The sequence below is a fragment of the Pleurodeles waltl genome, chromosome 4_2 (genome assembly GCF_031143425.1).
Source record: "Pleurodeles waltl isolate 20211129_DDA chromosome 4_2, aPleWal1.hap1.20221129, whole genome shotgun sequence".
Taxonomy (NCBI): domain Eukaryota; kingdom Metazoa; phylum Chordata; class Amphibia; order Caudata; family Salamandridae; genus Pleurodeles; species Pleurodeles waltl.
Genome location: NC_090443.1, coordinates 608,332,116 through 608,352,860, shown reverse-complemented (window position 1 = coordinate 608,352,860; position 20,745 = coordinate 608,332,116). Strand labels below are relative to the sequence as shown.

At 43.9% G+C, this 20,745-nt stretch overlaps 1 protein-coding gene across 2 annotated transcripts in view; it reads left to right on the top strand.

Moving 5' to 3' along the window:
• The window catches only part of SASS6 (SAS-6 centriolar assembly protein), a 171,456-nt gene that overhangs the window by 126,237 nt on the left and 24,474 nt on the right, over window positions 1–20,745 (top strand). For both annotated transcript variants that reach the window (XM_069232163.1, XM_069232162.1), the window contains exons 14-15: window positions 1,738–1,881; window positions 14,348–14,445. In XM_069232163.1, coding sequence (XP_069088264.1) covers window positions 1,738–1,881; window positions 14,348–14,445 — 242 coding nt within the window. The remainder of the gene's footprint in view (window positions 1–1,737; window positions 1,882–14,347; window positions 14,446–20,745) is intronic.

The following is a 20,745-nucleotide window of genomic DNA, read 5'->3' as shown; positions in this document are numbered from 1 at the left end:
TACTGTATAAAGAGCCACCTTCCTACAACCCCCAGTCTGCCCCACTCTACCCCACTCTACTGTGTTTACCCCAGTCTACCCCACTCCTGCCTACCTCACCCCAATCTACCCAGTCTACTTCGCACCAGTGTACCCCACTCCACCCCAATTCAATCTACCTCACTCCAATTTACCACTCTAATGTACCCAACTCCCTACTCCAATGTACCCCAATCCACCTTACTCCATTCTTCCCCACTATACTACCCACTCCATTTTATGCCAATCTACCCCACTCTGTCCCAATCTACCCTGATCCACTCTACTCAAGTCTACCCCACTCCAGTCTACCCCATCCCAGGCCACTTACCTTTAGCCATGCTGAACAGCAGCCACTCTGTTGTACAATATGGCTAAAACACACTGCAGAAGCCAGTAGCTCTTGCATAGGTGAGACCTATTGGCTTTGCCAGTGCTTGTTTTGTTTTTCTTTCTCTAGGTGACCAAGAGGCATGTTCTAATTAAACTCAGGGCTACCTATTGGTAGCTGCTGCAATGTTGTCACATGATATTGACTAGATGTTCTAATTAGGCGTCGCCCCACTAGCTAATATTTCATTGTTTTATTTTTCATCTGCTGGCCCAGCCAGCATGTGCAGGGAGAGGTGGGGGTGGACTATGGGAGGGGGAGGGCGGAGGAGTGGAGTGCACTAAGTGCCACGTCAGTTTGGCCAGCCGTCTCAGGCCAGCCAAACTGACATGCGTACTTAGGTTTGTCTAACCCGGCTGTGTTGCACATCTGGGTTGGAGAAACTACACAGACCCCAGTGCACAGTCTGAGAGGCAGACCAAACCGCTCAGACCAATCCTGACGTTGCTCTCATGCAAGGCACAGTATGAGAGCAGTGCCAGGATTGAGTGGGGAGACTGTGCTGGTGTCCCAGGGATTACTGGGGCACCAGGACAGCAGAGGAGCCAGGCGGCGTAACAATACGTTTTTGTTTTTTATTATTTGTGTTTCCCCTATCGTCGCCCCGCCTACCACAGCCCCCCCTTGACAGGTGCGGCGGCGTCTACTGCTTCTTATATGGTCCGAAAACCATTCATTCCACAATGCAGGTTTGTCATGGTTTTTAATGGAGGTAACTCGAATTATATGGACTTTGAAAAGGTTACCACTATTTAAAGATTGACTTTCAATAATTGAAGAAAAAGTGTTTGGCACAGAAGTATTCAATGTTTATAACTTCAGTGACGATACCTGTGATGCAGAACTAGGAATACAAGTAACACACTTTCCCTTATCCACCTTGAATTACATTTTATGTTAAATGTAAAATTACTATATATGATTTAAAAAGTATTTTGCATTTTTTTCCTCTTTAGCTATCTCCTGTTAATGTCAGATGAAAAACATTGAAAATATGCAATGAGGTTTCACGTAGTCTTTCTGTATATGTTACAGAAGTATTGTACACTGTTTCTTTCTGTACATCTTACAGATGTAGATGCTATTTTTGCTTCTCCTAAGTCATTGGCTCTTTAAAAATAAAATAGGATTTGAAACGTAGAGCTTTGTAGATTATTCTTGTTTGTTATTATTGAAGCTATTTCCTTAATTCATTTCCCATTTTGGAGTTAAATTTTGATAGCATGATTCTAAGCATTAAAAGTATAAGTTAGAAAACATCGAGAAGCAATTACAACCCCAATGGTGTTATTTTTTTTCAACTTTGGCCATCTTCTCTTTTTGTGCAGCCTGAAAACAGGCAGTATATCACCAACTCGGGACCTAACTATCCCTCCTCCTCTGCAGTCACCTTTAAAAACTCCTTCCCACAAGCCTTATCGACCAACATTGTCAGTCAACACTCTGCATATGCTCATGCTACTGGACCAAAGGTAGACATTTGATTTTATTAGTAGTAATTTGGTTTTCAAACGAACTTTGTAATGCATAGCCTAATGCACTACATTGCTGTAAATTGCATGTTTATATGTTAATACATTTCAGCCATTATATGTGTAATGTAAATGTGAAAGTAGGAAAGCAAATTCCTCTTTGAGCCAGAACTTGGTTGTTTTTAAAATAGCTGTAAGTTGTCATGCCCTGACATAAATGGGATTTAACAAAATGCTTAAACTACCATACCAAAACTTGGTGATGGAAGATATATTTAAACATTTGTGTTTGTGGGAATATGTTTTCCTGGCTTAAATTGAAACTTTTAATGTTACCTTGAAATAACCCACAAAATTTTAATTTAAGCAACAGATGTTTAACGTATGTTACTTTTGCCAGATTGAATGTCAAATAATGTGAATTAAAATTACTGTTATTTAATAATTTTCATAAATAGCTTGTGTTTGTAGCATGTGTGACTAGATGTACATACTTCCGCCATCTAGTGTTGGGCTAGGACGTGTACAGCCTGTTTTTCTTAGAAGAAAGGCTTTTTGAGTCACGGGACCTAGCTACGACACCACTACCTAATACCCATGGGCATTGGCTCCATTGTTAGATTGTTTTTTTTCTCTGTTGTTTTTTTTTCTCTGCCATCAGGTTCAGACGTGTTGGTGTGAGCTCCTGTTCTACGCCATGTGGTGTTTTGCCGTGCCTTCGGATCCGTTCCTCATTGGTTGTGGAAACAATCAAGCTTACTCATCTGTATCTATTGTTGCATAATATTTTATTCCGTTTCAGTCAGCCCTCTTGGAATGCAGTCATTTCTGTAGATGATGTCTCAGTAATGAGAAGGACTCCATTTCAGTTCTACCTTACTTGCCATGCTAATTATTCGAAGACAGATTTTCACAAAGTCTGTAATTTAATTTTGTCCCCCCGAACACCTTGAAGGCTACTGTTCGGCGTGTCTCGTGTTCCAGAACAAAAAGACCCTTTGGAACCTAAGATCTTGCTGCATTGCTTCGACTTCTATAGCACACAGACGGGAGGTGGAAGACACACTAAACATCTTCGGGGAAAAGAGAGGAGTGTGATGTTGAACAGTTAGATGCTCCAGCTGAAGTCAAAGGTGCTTTTCCCCAAAAAGCATAGACTCTGAGGCAGATGTTGAAACCAAAGAGCCTCCACTAGCCCAGTGCCTGCCGAAGAGCACAGTGAATAGAGTTATCTTTCCTACTCACCAAATAGAGGCTCAAGCCTCGACATCCCAGGCTGCCTCTGAGACCTCCATTGCATCACTGGCCATGGTCGATACTGCAAGTCCGAGCTGTAACCAACGCCCGCACTAGAGTTGGTGCCAAAGTTCTCCTTTACGCGTCAACATCACTCAATGCTTCAGCACAGTTTTTGGGTTCGAAACGGGTGGACTCGAAGCATTCGGAGCGCAGACACCTGTAGGAAACAGGCTTATTGAAGTGTAGGAAGCTGGGCTGGCGTGTGGTGGGTACCTAAGGTACTTACACCTTATTCCAGGTCCAAGTATTTCCTCTTAGTGAAGTGTAGGCAGTGTCTAGAAGCCAGGCTCTTTAGAGGTAGATGTGGATGAGCAGCCAAGGCTTATCTAGGAGACATGCAAAGCTCCTACAATACTGATGTAGCCACACAACACTTAATCACATGAAAGAAACCACGCAGTGTTAAAAAATAAAGGTATTTTATTTTAGTGCCAAAATACCAAAAGTACTAGAAAGGCAATACTCCCTTAGGAGGTAAGTAAACACACTAAATATGTACACTATTAATCAGAAATAGGCATAAGGTTAGAAAACTGTTCAAATGTAGATAACCAATAGTGACCCTAGGGGAAGCACAAACCATATACTAAAAAAATGGAATGTGAACACAGTATCCCCACCTTAGTAAGGGCAAGGTATAGGGGAGCCGGGGCACTAGAAAACCACAGAGGTAAGTAACACAACACCTCCAGCGACCAAGAGAGCAGGACTAAATCACTGGAATTTCCCCAAACCACCCGAAAGAAAGGAAAAGAAGACACCCAGACAAGACTGCAAGAAACAAGCGGTGGATTCCTGGATTAGAAGACCTGTGGAGAGAGGGGACCAAGTCCAAGAGTCAAAGTGCAGTCCAGGAGGAGTAGGAGCTACTACCCATCTAGCTGTGGTTGCAGGAGTTGGTCGACGGTGAGGAAGAACAGGTCGGGACTGCAGCCTTGGAGCTGGAGAAGAATTCCTGATGGATACAGAAGATGTCCCACGCTGGAGTGAAAATTGCAGAATGGTCTCAGTGCAGGGGACTGGAGCTCCAAAATTAATTGTCGAGTTATTAATAATTAATTAATTAATTAATTAATTAATTTGCTGGATTTAGAAACATCGGAAGTGGTTCAGCACAGTTCATTATGAGTATGCTAAAATGATTATTTGAAAAAGTACATGACCATAATACTGCAAGTAACGTGCACAAGAAAAAATGGGGGAGATATGTTGTAACTGCTGATGGACTTCCAATCCCATAATGCTGTGCATGGATTAAAACGGCAGTTATATGGATAAAACTTCTTGCATGTTTGTAAATTGGAGTGAAACAAAAGTGCTGAAAATGAATAATAGGTATTATTAACGGATTATGGTATATTGACAATGGTTTGGCACAGCTCATTACGAACATGAGATAAAGAGAATAGAATTGAAAACGCATCTTACTATAAGTTATAAAGTAAAACTAACATGCCTTAAGGAGGAGAAATGTCGTAAGTGTTAACAGGTGTGGAGACTTGTGGACTACCAATCCTGGAATGCCGTGTATAAATCTGGATGACAGGAAAGAATCAGTAACATAGACAAAACCACCTGGAAGAAGACAGTTTGTCGAAACGCGTCGTGGTGTCTGATGGCCAGCTTTCATGAGGAATAAATGAAAATTATAATTGCAGTCTCCGGGAGTGCGACGTTGTTCTTTGAATTTATATATATATATATATATATATATATATATATATATATATATATATATATATATATATATATATATATATATATATATATTCATACACAATGCAAATCAAATAATTAATAAAAATTCATCACCGTAGGGTCTGTCAGATGCTTCATCTTTCTCATGCCAGCAAGAAGATGACACCGTTCAACTGCGAGAAAGAGATCTCCACGCTCACGGGACAGGAGTCAGGCATTTAACGTCTAATCCTGACCCAGGTCTCGGAATTCACAGCTACTGAGCAGGGCCACCTTTTTATATCTTAAAGAACCGGGGAAGGGGCTTCTGGAAAAAACCCACCCACAAAAAAGAAATATTAAAAAATGCTGGCTAGTTCAGGTAAGCTTTGAAAGAAACCCGTTGAGAATTGGCCAAAATCCCAAGACGTCCCTCCCACAGTCAAATCGTTCCCTGCTTGTAGAATAAACAGCAGTCTGGTACATTCCAATTGTGCTGACTGCCTAACTCCTCCATATTATGTACTAGTTCTAGGTGATATGTCCTAGCTCTTCGGTGAGAACGAAAACATGCAGAAATTTGCATAACATGTTTGTACGTTAAAGTACTCGCACCTATAACGTGGCAGTGAAGCTAAGCTGAACACAAAATGGAGTCTAGGCTGAATACAAAATGGAGAGTATAACTGGTGACCACTAAAGTTAAAGTGGACAGCTAAGCCAGGTGCAAAGTGGTGCGACACGAAATCAGTAGTCAACACACAAATATCACTACAGGGGCTCTGACGTCACCTGCCTGGCCTTGCCACTCAGATGCTCCCAGAGTTCCCTGCCAACCTTGGAAACAAGATGGCAGAACCCAGGGACACTCTGGAGGAGCTCTGAGCACCACCCCTGGGGTGGTGATGGACAGGGGAGTGGTCACTCCCCTTTCCGTTGTCCAGTATTGTGCCAGAGCAGGGACTGGGGGTCCCTGAACCAGTGTGGAATGGTTTATGCACGGAGGGCAGCAAATGTGCCCTTCAGAGCATATCAGTGGCCTGGGGAGGCTATCCCTCCCAAGCCAGTCACACCTATTTCCAAAGGGAGAGGGTGTTACCTCCTTCACTCAAAGAAATCCTTTGTTTTGCCTTCCTGGGCTTGATCAGATCAAGCAGCAGAAGGGCAGAAACCTTTCTGAGGGGTGGCAGCAGCTTGGACTGCCTGGAAAACCCTGTTAGACTGGTGGTAGTAATGCTGGGGGTCCTTTAATACCAAACATGCCCAGGTTTGGAGTTACCATTATGTAGCTGGACATAGGTAGTGACCTATGTCCATTACACGCATAAAATGGCATTCCCGCACTCACAAAGTCCAGGAAAATGGATATGGAGTTTGTGAGGGCACCTCTGCCAGAGCAGGGGTGCCCTCACACACAGGTACCTGCACCCTGCCCTCTGGGCTGAGAGGGCCTACCATAGGGGTGACTTATAGTGCCCTGGTGGAGTGACCTGTAGTGGAAATGGATGTATACACTCGTTTCACGCAGGCTGCAATGGCAGGCCTGCAGACCCCTTTGCATGGGCTCCCTATGGGTGGCAGAATAACTGCTGCAGCCCATAGGGATCCCCTGGTACCCCAATGCCCTGGGTACCTAGGTACCATATACGAGGGACATACATGGGGTGACCAGTATGCCAATTGTAGGAAGAAAAAAAGTACAATTACCAAGTTAGAAGGGAGGGAGCTTAAGCACTGGGGTCCTGGTTAGCAGGATCCCAGTGGACACAGTCAAACACACTAACAGGCAGAAAATGGGGGTAGCCATGCCAAGAAAGAGGGCATTTTCCTACTTGCAGGTTCCCCCCCCCAACCACAATTTTTGCCCCATTTGGACTACTGACTCTCCTTTTTTATGACTTTGAAAGTGCACTGGAGTCTTCTAACTAGGCCCCAGTGCCAGTGCTCTTTCGCTAAATTGGTATCTGTCCATTGGTATCTCCAGTTGGCAAGGAGTCGCCCTTATAAGTACCTACTAGATAGTATAAGTGGTAACCAGGGCATGGTGTTAAAGGTCTCACCAGGACTTGAAGCACTGTTTGTGCCACCCTGAATGACTCAAGTAAACTACTGACAGCAGGCCTCCCATTGCAGACTGCAGGTGTAAACTGATCAAACTCTACTATGACCACACCATGTGTGGCACAGCCAAAACACTCTCTTTAATATATTTCAGTCATCTCCAAGGAAGGCCTCTTGAGCCCAGAAGGCAGGGCGCGTAACATTAAAGGCGTGGACATACAAGTACAAGCTTATATGTCCCTATAGTGGCCTTTTCCATTGAAGGATAACATGGGCGGGCACCCGAGCATGTCCAAGGTCACCAGTTGCATTATAGTACTGCCAAAATAGGTCTTGTTTGGTATCAAACAACGTGTCTTCTCACCCCAAACACAAATCTCTTGTGGAGGGTGACTTGGCATTCACCCAGTTGACAACCTTAGAGGTTTCCCACCTGGTTGCCCCGGTTTTCCTGTGCTCTGACTGCCAGCTTGTAACTGTTGCTGCTGCCAAGACGGTATTCTGTCCCCCTAAGCAGAAATGTGAACACTCCCAGGAATCACAACAAAGGCCTTGACCGGAAAGAGGTCACATGTCTCTCCCTCCCAAGAAGGCTAGTGAAGTGTCACATGAAGGCGGTGAGCTTCAAAGCGCACACCGCCTCTGATATGCAAGTAGGCTGTCTCCCAGTGGAGGACAAAGCCAGCCCCCTGGCACATTTGTGCCTGGGCAGGAAGGAAAATTCATTAGTTAGGAGGCGTACACCCCCAGAAGGTTAGCCACATCTGTAGAGTGGGCTATGTGGTCTGTACGGCTGAGGAAATCTTCTGCCGTCTTGAAAAGTGGCAAAATAGAGGGTTCTGGGCAGAAAAGGTGCCACAACCCACCAGGGGTGGATTAGTACTGGGGCTAGTAGCCCATTGGCTACTTACACCCACACTCCTAGCACTCCTACATCTAAGATTTAACAGGCACCTCTGGCACCAGAACCTCAGATCTTCAACAACTTGCGAAAAAAGGACAGAAGACCAGCATTGATGACAACAGAAACCTATACAAACAAAAGGTGTTGATACCTTGAACCTGTGGCAGCCTTTCGAGAACCGGTGGACAGCTACTCGTCCTGGACCAAAGTTTGACTCCTCCAGCAAAACTGAACTTTTGGTGAGCCAAAGGCAATACCAGGTGTCCTTGGACTGTTGGCACTAGTCCACTGCACGTAAAAAGCACCTACCGGAACTGAAGAAGTGCTGGCCATTATTCCCTCCGAGGGATCGCCCAAAAGCAGGTGGTCCAGTGCATTGTGGGAAGTGTAGTCAAGCTCTCCACCAAGTTACAGCTGGCTACCTTTTTTCTCTAGGACCTCTGGAAGGGGAGAAAGCTTCTCCTCCACCCTACCACTGCCAAGGTTTGTTGGTGGCCAGTGCAGGCACCATCACTTTTACTTAACGCTGCAGTTCGAGGGCACACTGAAGCAACTGCAGCCGACGTCACTAGGTGCTCTGTTGTCGAATTTTTGCATCTATTTCGTCCCCTGCACCGTCTGTGGTAAAGCCAGAAACTACAGCTTCCATTCAGCACCAAGGATAGCCAAGTACATCTCTGCTCCTGAGACACCAGAGCTAGGTGGAGATGTTAAGTCTGGTCCAGGGGACCAGACAAGCTCCACCCCAAGTGGGCTTCCACAAACTCGACATCCAAGTGACCGTGTGTCACAAATACAATTTTTTAGCACCTGTGGCTCCCGCGTTCAGCACCAAGGACAGCCAAGACACGTCTGCACCCGGGCACCATGAGCCAGGTAAAATTGATCTGACAGTTGCAGCTTGGTCCTGGGACTTGCATAACCTTAACTACAAGTGGATCCCGCTGAGCTCACCCCGGAAGTGATGTCACGAGTTGATTTTCCTCATAGACCACACTGTTAAATCTTTGACAGCTTGAACTGTATTGAATTAATTTTCACTTGAAATTCCATACCTCTGGTTATACGTATCTAACTTACTTTGATTTGGTGTCTAAGTTAATATAAACATCAGCTTTATTTTAATACATTGGTGTCAGATTTCTTTTGAGTCATGTTGATTACTTATTGTCCATATTGGTACTCTGAAGTCTTTCACACATGTTCCTCTAGTAAAGCGTGACTGCTCTTTGCCACACTGCCATCACTGAGCTAAGGACAGGTTATTTGTGAATCCAAGGACTCTCTTTTGGGGTTTGTGAGTATTACATAATGAAGCCTAATCAGCATCACTGCACAATATTCAATTTTCCTACATTGCTTTTATAGCAGTGGGATCCTGAACTTGTTTTTCGCAGTACCACTTGGTCATAAGTATTTTAGTACACTAGAAATCTTGAAATGTCCTTAGTTTCAAAGTCATTTTTCAGATTTTTAATTTGAATTGTTGGAGCCCTCTGTAGACCCCCATTGTGCAAGTTAGTGCACAATGGAGGCTGGTAAGAGTCTCAACTTGTCAGTCCTCCCAGCTGTTAAGATCAGTGATCTATGAGTCCTATGCAAAGCAAGAGGCATTGGCCATAGAGCTAGGGTAAAAAAGGAGGACATTGAGAAGGCCCTCAGCCTCAATGAAAAGGCTAGAGAGACAGGGCTAGTCCTCAGAAGATAATCTTGAGAAGGTTGAGGAAGATGTCCAAGTGCATGATGGGGAAGAAGGTGAATACCAAAACTCTCCACCCTTTCCCAGGCCCTCTCCACCAGTGGGAAATGACAGGAGTCTCTCTAGTAGACCCCCTACTGCTAAGGTGGTAAGACTCCTTGAGGATTTGTTTGCCCTGCTCTCCCTGGAGGAGAAAAAACTCGAACTTGAGGAGAGGAGACTAGCTTTTGAAGAAAAAAAGGTCAAAATATGCTTAAGGTTCAATGACAATGGTGGCAGCAAAAGTAATGTGGAAAATGAGGAAACCTTTGACCCTCAAATAACTAAAGGAATTGTCCCCACGTTTAGTGATGGTGATGACATTGACATATGGTTTGCATCCTTTGGGAGGGCCTGCAAAATGGGGAGGCTAGGTCACCAGTGCTGGGGCTCTCTGTTGCAGGAGTTAATCTCAGTCAAGGGCAGAGATAGATTTCTGACCCTAAGTGAGAATGTGGCTGAGTCCTACAAGCATATGAAGGAAACTCAAATAGAAGTGTTTGGACTGGACAGAAGAATATAGACTGATGTTTAGAGGCAACCTTAAAGATCAAAACTAGACATGGGTGGACTTTGTGGATTCCTCAGTCAGAGCACTGGAAGGCTGGATAAAAGGCAACAAGTGGGACACTTATGATGGGCTGTATAGTTCGATTATGAAAGAGCACGTTTTAAGAAACTGCACCTGGAACAAACTACACCAGCATCTAGTAGGTTCAGAACTTTCTAGCCCTGGAGAGTTGGGCAAGAAGGTTGATGAGTGGGTTAGAACAAGGGTACCAAAGAAGAGGGGTGGGGGGGGACGAGGCCTAAATGAGGGACAGGAGGGAAGTGGTAAGCCCGTCACATAGTCTCACTTAGAACCCTATAAAGTAGGAGAAGCAGATCATACCACCTTTGTCAAGCAGGGCAAGGTGGACTCAGGGGTATTTAAAAAAAAAAAAAAAACTCTTAGATAATAGGCTGTGCCGTCAACAGACAGGGCACTACAGAGGGGATGTAGCCTGCCCCAAAAGGAAAGTCAACATGTGGCTAGCCAGTATAGTCTGAGGAGGATACCTCAAAAGAGGAGGTCCTCCTAGCTTTTAACTGGCAGGTGTGGCACTTAGGCTGGTCAAGTGCATACAGACTTTCTACACTAAAGCTAAAAGAACCCTCCTCACCCACTCCAGACCTCATTCCACCTGGGGTGGGGTTGGGGGGGGGGGGTTGGGGCGGGGCATCTATGGCTTTATTGGGTAATATGTGTATGGAAATGCCTCCCTTGGCATGGTTACCCCCTAACTTTTTGCCTTTTGATGATGCTAGTTAGAATTGTGCTGGGATCCTGCTAACCAGGCCCCAGCACCAGTGTTCTTTCCCTTAACTGTGCCTTTGTTCCCACAATTGGCCAGCCCTGGCACACAGAAAAGTTCCTTGTAACTGGTACCCATGGTACCAAGGGCCCTGTGGCCAGGGAAGGTCTCTAAGGTTTCCAGCATGTATTATGCCACCCTAGGAACCCCTCACTCAGCACATGCACACTGCCTCACAGTCGTTTTCTCCCCACCAGCACAAACAAGCTAAGTCGACATGGCACTCCCCTCAGAGTGCCATGCCCTCAGCCCACTGCCTGTGGCACAGGTAAGTCACCCCTCTAGCAGGTCTTACAGCCCTAAGGCAGGGTGCACTATACCACAGGTGAGGGCATAGTTGCATGAGCACTATGCCCCTACAGTGTCTAAGCCAACCTTAGACATTGTAAGTGCAGGATAGTCATAAAGAGTATATGGTCAGGAAGTTTGTCAAACACAAACTCCACAGTTCTATAATGGCTACACTGAAATCAGGGTAGTTTGGTATCAAACTTCTCATCACAATGAATCCACACTGATGCCAGTGTGGGATGTATTGCAAAAATGCACACAGAGGGCATCTTAGAGATGTATACCAGTCAGACACCAGCGTTAGGCTGACCAGTTCCTGCCAGCCTGCCACAACCAGACGGGTTTCTCGCCACATGGGGTAAGTGCCTTTGTCTCTCTGTGGCAAGGAACAAAGCCTGCACTGGTTGGAGGTGCTTCTCACCTCCCCCTGCAGAAACTGTAACACCTGGCGGTGAGCCTCAAAGGCTCATGCCTGTTGTTACAGCGCCCCAGGGCATCCCAGCTAGTGGAGATGCATGCCTCTCCGGACACAGCCCCCACTTTTGGCGGCAAGTCTGGAGGAGATTAGGAGAAAAACAAGGAGGAGTCACCCACCAGTCAGGACAGCCCCTAAGGTGTCCTGAGCTGAGATGACCCCTGCCTTAAGAAATCCTCCATCTTGGTTTTGGAGGATTCCTCCAATAAGAATAAGGATGTGTCCCCCTCCCCTCAGGGAGGTGGCACAAAGAGGGTGTAGCCACCCTCCAGGACAGTAGCCATTGGCTACTGCCCCCAGACCTAAACACCCCTCTAAATTCAGTATGTAGGGGCGGCCCTGACCCCAGGAAATCAGATTCCTGCAACCAGAAGAAAGGACTGCTGACCTGAAAGCCCCGCAGAGATGACGTAGATAACAACTGACTTGGCCCCAGGCCTACTGGCCTGCCTTCAGACTCCAAGGACCTGCACAGGGACTCATCCAGCGGAACCAGCGACCTCTGAGGACTGCCCTGCACCTAAAGGACCAAGAACCTCCCGAGGACAGCGGCTCTGTCCAGAAACAACAACAAAGCAAGCAACTTTAAAGAGACTCCAGCTTTCCGCCAGAGCGTGAGTCTTCCCACTCTGCAGTGTTGGTTGTCCTGAACTCAAGCTGGGGGCGTCTGGTGCAGAGAGGACACCCAGGTGACTCCAAAGATGTGGACAAGCTGAGTCGACCTCCCTGCACCCCCACAGCGATGCCTGCAAAGAGGATCCAGAGGCTCCCCCGACAGCGACTGCCTGGTAACAAAGGAACCCGACGCATGGACCAAGCACTGCACCCGCAGCACCCAGGACCGAGAGGAACCACCTACCAGTGCAAGAGTGACCAGCAGGGCGGCCCGCATCCTAGCCCAGTCAGTGGCTGGCCCAAAAAAAAACCCTGTGCCCTGCCTGCATCGCCAGAGTGACTCCCGGGTCCCTCCATTGTTTTCTACGGCAAACCTGACATCTACTTTGCACACTGCACCCAGCCGCCCCTGTGCCACTGAGGGTGTGTTTTGTATGCTTGTGTGTGCCCCCTCCCCCCCCAGTGCTCTACAAAATCCCTCGGGTCTGCTCCCAGGGGACACAGGTACTTACCTGCTAGCAGACTGGAACCGGAGCACCCATGTTCTCCATAGGCGCCTATGTTGTTTGGGCCCTCCTTTGACCTCTGCACCTGACCGGCCCTGTGTTGCTGGTGCTGTGGCTTTGGGGTTGCCTGGAACCTCCAACGGTGGACTGCCAATGCCCAGGAGATTGAAATTGTGAGTGCTTTGCTTATCTGAAAAACTAACCAGTACTTACCTCCCCCAGGAAGTGTTGATTTTTGCAGTATTCACATTTAAAATAGCTATTTGCCATTTTTACCATAACTGTGTGCGTACTACTGTTTTACATCAAAGTTCTATACTTACCTTTGTGAAGTACCCTACAATTTATGTACTTACCTAGAATGTGAATCCTGTGGTTCTAAAAATAAAGAAAATATATTTTTCTATATAAAAACCTATTGGCCTGGAGTTAAGTCTTTGAGTTTGTGTTCTCATTTATTGCCTGTGTGTGTACAACAAATGCTTAACACTACCCTCTGATAAGCCTACTGCTCGCTCACACTACCACAAAATAGAGCATTAGTATTACCTAAGTTTGCCACTATCAACCTCTCACTTTGAGATTATATATATATATATATATATATATATATATATATATATATATATATATATATATATATATATCCAACTTCCTGCAAATTGCCACTAGCTGACATCAGTAAAGCAGCTACTTGGCCCACTCCTCAAACCTTTACCAAATACTACTGTGTGGATGTCCTGACCAGACAGCAAGCTGAGGTTGGCCAAGCTCTTATGTACACTTTTCCAGTCTTCTGCAACATCCTCAGGCTAAGCCACCAGTTTTGGGAGGTCTGCTTTACAGTCTGTGCACAACATGTGTATCTACAGCCATACATACCAGGAACAGAAAATGTTGCATTGTAAGGATCTGTTTGTGGCAAGTAGTGCTGTAGATTCACATGCACCCGCTCTCCTCCCTGTTCACCTAGGTTGTTGAAGATTTTCTTTCCTTTAGTTATCTTCAATGCTTTGCATGGTTATCTTTACTGTATCCCAAAGCTCTATTTCCAATCTTGTCCTCTGTGCGAGGAAATAAACAGTCTAACATTGGCAATGCCTAAGTTCATTATCTCCAATAGGTGGTGTCACTAGGCCCAGTGACTCGAAAATACTTCCTTCAAAAACCACAGGTTGCACACGTCTGAGCCCAATACTAGATGACAGAAGTATGCACAACAAATGAATCTACAGCACTTCATGCTGTGAACAGATTCTTACATGGTAAATAACATTTTTCTTTCATATATCACCTAATTTCCATAAACGTACCTTAACCTCACAACATAATACTCAGGATTGAATAATTAGAAATCCAACTTTATATATCTATGTTGTCCCTGGCCTAGAAATGCTAAAGTCAAGCACTTATTTTAACTTTATAGCTCTTAGACTCTTGATTAATGAAAATATCAATTGCAAAAGGGAGTATTTGGGAATGCTGTTGACTTTCCGATAGTTTAAAGATTTAGCCTAATGTAACTTTTCTTCAATATTTGCACAGGTTCAATTAAATATGCCTTTTCCAAGACCAAATGCATTTTCGCCTGAAATTCAGACAGGACTTGCTGCTGCAACAACTCGTACAACAAATAAAGAAAAGTGAGTTGCTTGTTTTGTTTTTAATGCTAATCAGTTTCCATATGGCTGTGTTGTTTCTTGGATATGTCAAAAGTGGTATGTTTAATCACTTACCATCCTGCTGTAGGCAAAGCCTTCTGCTCTAGAATGGAACAGTGAAGAGATTACATTGTAGAGGCAACGTGCTGTCCGTCTTGGAGAGGACCATTGTTGTTTGATTAAAATAAATCAACTGCACAGCACGGAGATCCATTCTTTTTCTGCACCCCTCTATAGGGAGGCCGTACATTGATCTGAGTCTAGGCATTTGCCTAACTTGAATTTGTTTATGGCATCCATTACCTAGATCTCATTGTACGTCTATCTGTATTAAGAGCCACAAATGCCAGCTTAATTATTTCTATATTTCACCCATTTCCTTTTGTTTCTGAAATAAATCACAAAAGCATCTGTATTACAGATCATTGTTCTCGCTCTGGCCTTTTTTTGACACATATATTTTAGTTTGGGGTTTATTACCTTTAATATAATTTCCCAATGACTTTGAATTTTGTTGCATGCAGGACGTTCCCTTACTTTTATAGGAGTCGGTGGCCTGCTAGTTATAATTTTGTCGTATTCATGTTAGGCTGTTTCGGATCATCTAACTATTTTGGATTTGAAAATCACAAGTAAAGTCTTTTTAGATATTCTTTTTTTGCTTTGCAGCCGAGGTCGTTATTGCATTTTTCAGTCCTTTTTATTGCAGTGTAGCCTATTGGTGAACTCATATAAATTAGGTTAATAATGGATTTTATTACCTCCAGATTTCTCACCTCAGAACTTCTGACCTAGAAGTCCTGCACCAGTAGGTGGCTCTGGCTTCTTTACGATGCCTGAAGCGAGGTTGTGGTGACGTTACGCAAGCCACATGGCACCCACTTTGGTGCCCTGACGTCAGTTCCTTTTTCCACACTTATCGGTGTGGACCTTCCTCCAGGTCTGGTCTTGGCAGAAATGCCATATTTTCACTCAGTGCCAAAGAACGCAGCTCCATTACTACCTCTTTCATCAAATGTTTTGACAGCCGTTCTACAATCTTTCACTTCAGAAGAACTGCTCTTACCTTTTGAGGACACCCCAATGGAACCTATAAAGAACACATGGGACAAACCCATATGGGTACCTGCAGAAAATTGATGTATGGTAAGAACATATAGATCAGCACCGGGAGATGACCGATCTTGGGAGGGCTTGTAGCACAGCCCTCTTCCTGTGTCAAACAGAACCTGGAATCCTCTCCAACCCACCTGCCTGACAGAGAATTCACGAAATTGGAAACACTTGGAAAACAGCCCCTTTGCATCAGTTAGTTTAGCGTTTCATTCCCTCAGTGCCACAAGCCTCCTGTTCAATAAACACATGCCTTATGGTACACCGCAGCAGTTGTGTTCAATCTCCAAATGACCTAAAAGATCATTTCTGCAAGGTTATCTGTGGTGGTCAGAATGCATGAAAACACATCATAAGAAATGGTTTGGCTCTTAAGATTCTGTGGTCAGGGGTATGGCTCATCAGTCTCCCTATGCAGACATCCCTGGTTGAGAGCTCCAGGTTTTTCATAGGTTGTCCAGGCCACAGTAACGGGCATACTGTTCGATGGGGTTAGTCTCTTTGGGGACACAGCTCATAAATTATTGAAAGCAGGAATACCTTCTGCCTGTTAGGCCAGCAGTGCCCCAGACATACTATAAGCCATTCATTAAATTATTTGGGTTGTCAAACGGCTTCCTATTGTGGCACCTTCACACTGCCCAGGTTCTTCTGTACCAACAACAGCACCACCTTGGCTGAGAGAGCAGGGGTAAGGGAAGGAGACCGCCATTCTCAGCAGCTCACCTATTCGCCTTCTGGACAGCCTGGGAACCCCCTTTAGCTCGCCTCTAAAGAAGCATGTGCACCCTATCGTAGGCCACGTTTCCTCTTTTTTGCAAACTGGGAGAGGGAAAACGTCTGCATCCCTGCCATCTTGGATTTCTCTCTTCAACACAGAATTTAACGCAGTGACCTCAAAATGTCATATCTAGCCAGTTGAGAAAAACGACATTAATTGTATTGCAGATTATTAAAAAATGTCAATAATTCGTCTTGAATAGTTTTATTTCTGTCAAACGAAGGTTCAGGGTATCCTTGCTTTTCTGCTTTTTTGTGTATTGTTTTCCCTTAATATAAGTTACATGTATATTTTTTTTTTATTCCTGTCTCTTCCCTCCCCTCATCCCTGCATTGTCTTGAGTTTCGTAAATTATCTCAGTACCCCTTATTTTTACTTTCTGGCTATTCAGAGTTCTGTAAATCTTTTTATGGTAAAGGAATTTAGGCCAGTCAATATAGGGGGTTTATTAGGAAGCTGTAATGTGTACTGTATTTATTTTGTTTTTGTACCCTGTATAAGTACAGCCTTTGTAAGTGTGAAACCAAGTTTTAAAAAGGGACAAAACCGGCTTACTGTCCATGGACCATTTTTATGTAAATTAATCAAACTAGAACCATTATACCAAATATCAATACCTTGCTGACACAAAAATTGAAGTCCACCAGTCCGTACATTTGGGTCATCCATCTTTGCCACCTTGGTTGATCTGTAAATCTAGTAAATAGAAATGGAGTTGGGAACCTCGTATTACTTGACTTGTTAACAGTATTTGACTTGTTCCTTAACCCATCCTTCTCCTCTGGTTTGACATTGGGTTCTAAACATGCCATTACACTGGATCCGATTTTTCCTGTCAAGCTTCATCCATATAATATTCACTCTAAACCTGCCCCTCAGTCTTCATCAGAGGTATTAATGCCCACATTACATTCTAAAGGGGACTTAAATACCAGGCTGTCCTTTTACACCAAATAGTTATAAACTTTGAGAGTCACCAGAAAATGGACTGCTGTCAACTTAATTCCATGCCAAAACATAGGTTGAAGATCTAAATAGAGGTTGATACTGGGACACTGGCTAATCCACCATGGGCCCTGGTTCATTTCTGCAGGACAGGGTGGTAATATGGGTGGTGAGGCTTGATCAATCAAATAAAGCAGTTTCTTCTGAGATCCTATCATACATGTAATAATTGTCAATCTCTACTACCTGTGACTTGGAGGCTTAAAAGCCTTTGCCAAAATTGCCAAATTTCAGAAACCTCCTCATAAGGCTTTTCTATTGTACTTCTCCATGCACAGACAGCCTTCTAGATGGAAACATTATCAACAGTGACCTAAGGCTGGTACATTCATGGTGCCACTTCTAAAAGTTGGTGGATTTCCCTTGCTGTGCCGCAGTACTTTCCTTATTGTGGTTCTTTCCTCGGTATGCTTACAAAGTTACCATACATTGGCCTTCCAGATGGGCCTACTGCAATCTACACCCAACTGTGGTAAGTAGCATGCCATGAACCATTCCATCTATCGATCTAGCTGCTCTCTCTTGCTGTATCATAATTTGAGAACATCTCTGCCCAGCAAACATAGCACCTACACATACAGTTAATGCCCACCTCCGCTTTCAAGCATCTCCACATTCAGTGTCATGTACTGCGTACCCATCTACTAAAGCACTCTTTAGCTGTTGTGCCTAATTGTCGTCCTTGTTACATATTGCATCACTTCTGCAGTACTGTGAGTTGAGCCCTTTCTGGCGTTCACACACGTCACCAATTTTTCCACTTATGGGTCACACTAACCAACACTCTTACCATACACATGTATTCTCTTCCTGGACCAAACAATCAGCGCTTCAGTGCCACACTATTGGCAACAAAGAGCTAGGAAATATTAATACACCTCAACGGGTTCTTCTGCTTAACCATTAATGAACAATCCTTGAAAAGGCTAATCTGCTTGGCATTGGCTGCGAGCCTTTTTTGGCTTCAATACTTGTTTATTTTTGTCATGAATTTTGGAAAAACGTTGTTTTGTACCTATTGGGCCCTGATCAGTCTTAAGAACATTGGCTAAAAGCTAAAGTATGAGTTTGAGTCTTTTTATTTAGGTCCTAAAGGGAGCCATCTTGGCTGGATATGCTCATTGTGAAAGGGCAAATGTTCTCACTCACAGTGAAGTCAGCCAGTGGCTGAAATGGGCTACCTCAGTGCCCATCCAGAATGCCATTGTAGGCGGTAGAAAAATGGAAATGACATACAATTAGACAGGTGGCTGAAGAGGGCTGGCTAAAAGACCCTATACGTAAGTATATTATGCATATAATTTGTATTAAAATCAAGAGTTCTTTGCTAACGCTAAACACAGCGTGTTTAGGGCATCCAGAACACCCAGTACTTATTTGGATACTTGGATAAAAACCACTGGGTGCTCTACCATTTTCTTCCCCTAAATATCTATATAAAAGAGACAGGATGACTCGATTCCCCATGGGGAATTGGGTGATATTATTCCACACGGAACTAAATTTAGAGATTATTTAAGAGGATTTTATTACTGTGGAGTTCTTTTAGGATGAAAGGTTCAGTCAAAGATCAGGAATAAAAGGCGTGTGCTTTTTTTTGGTTATGTGATGTTTGTTTCTGAATGACTCTGCAAGGTGCTCATCACAGTTTGAACACTTGGTAAGGTTTATAATATTAACAGTGATCATGACAGGTGAAGGAATCTGTTCAGGCGATGCAGGAAATAGTGAAAGTATGTACGCAATTTCAAAAAGATGGGCATTAATATAAATAGCAATAGCAAAGCCGACCATTCCACATAGATAATAAAATTTAGAAACCAAAAATCACTTAGATTGTCCGATTCGTTGACGTTTCAACCTCGTGACAAAAATTGGCTCAGGTTAGAACACGGACTGAAGCTTAATAAAGAGAGGCAAACATTCTGAGTGTGCAGGAGAGGACAGAAAACTAGTAATGGAATCAGTATAAATTGGACCACAATGTGGTTTCAACAGAATGAATAATTATAATGGCTGCATTACCATTGTTTTCAATAACCTGAATTAGTAAGTACCTGCCCATAAAAGACTTACTCTGAGTATACTATGCTATCATTCCAGATGCCATCCTTACTTGGTGAATGAGTCATAGCTGGGACACGCAGCGCTGAACCACTCAATGTAAAATCCAAAATATGGGATGTTGGGAGCCAAATAAAGTTTGTTTATTCCTGCAAGCTGACAAGTATAAGTGTACAGAAAGGGGTGCTGTTTATAAACTATTGAAATTGGAATAAAGCGAGGATGACGTGGAATGGAAAATCAAGCGTCATGAACGTGTTGAAAATGCCAGAAGTTGGAAGGACTTTCCTTTTAAAGCTGCAAATACACAATATCTGTGGTATATTCCATGGAAACTGTAAACATGAATAACAAAGGTGTCTGAGCATAAAAAAAAGTGCGTTCGGATTCCGATATTATGCTATTCAGTAAATGTTTTGAACTGTGCAAGATTTATGGGCAAAATCCAGTCCAAGTATTGCTCATAATGAACACCTTGAATAACGCAGAGTATGTCACTACTCCCAAGATTCATTTCGTCAGTAATTAAAAAGTCCACCTCTCACAGAATTCATTCAGTCATCTGTTTTAGCCCCAGAAGGACAGTTATTGGCACCCGTATGGAAGTCGGACTAGCATTTTCGGGTATCTCATTTTGACTTTAGCCCACTGTCCAGTTTGGCAGTGTGGGTTTGAATTTTATGCCATTGATATAATTATTTAAATAAATCAGCCCAGTACCAATTTTTATTTTTTGCCATAATAAGAACCTCAGACACCTTCGACTATTATGGGGGTTCTAGACAGACTTTTTAATATGAACCTTTTTTTACTTGGGAGGTTTTTCTTTTGAGAAACGCAAGACGGCTGTTACGCTAACTGAGTTCGCATGATATTTATGATCTGTCGTTCATGGGTGTAAGATGATAATTTCCATACTATGTTACATTTGTCATATACAAAGATTAGCACAATTTGCCTATAGCTTTATTTGGCTTTAACTTCATTCAGAAGGGTATCATGCTCAAAATCTCCTCAGTCATGGCCTTATGAACCGTAGACACTCCCCATTTCTTTCAGGGACCAATATGTCAACAACTTAGTTTCTCCTCCCCCTTAACACCTTCTGAGCAGAGGAGCACAGCAACACGATGCGCTGTGACTGGTATCATTGTAATATATCGTTGTTGCCCCCGAGACAAGTTGTTGTATGTTTCTAGATAGCCCTTTCATGATCTCATTTTAAACAGAGGCCCGACACTGACTGGATCACTATGGCTGCATTACGATACTGAGCACACCAGCATGACACCTTGCCATGATCTGTGAAGAGACCTGTT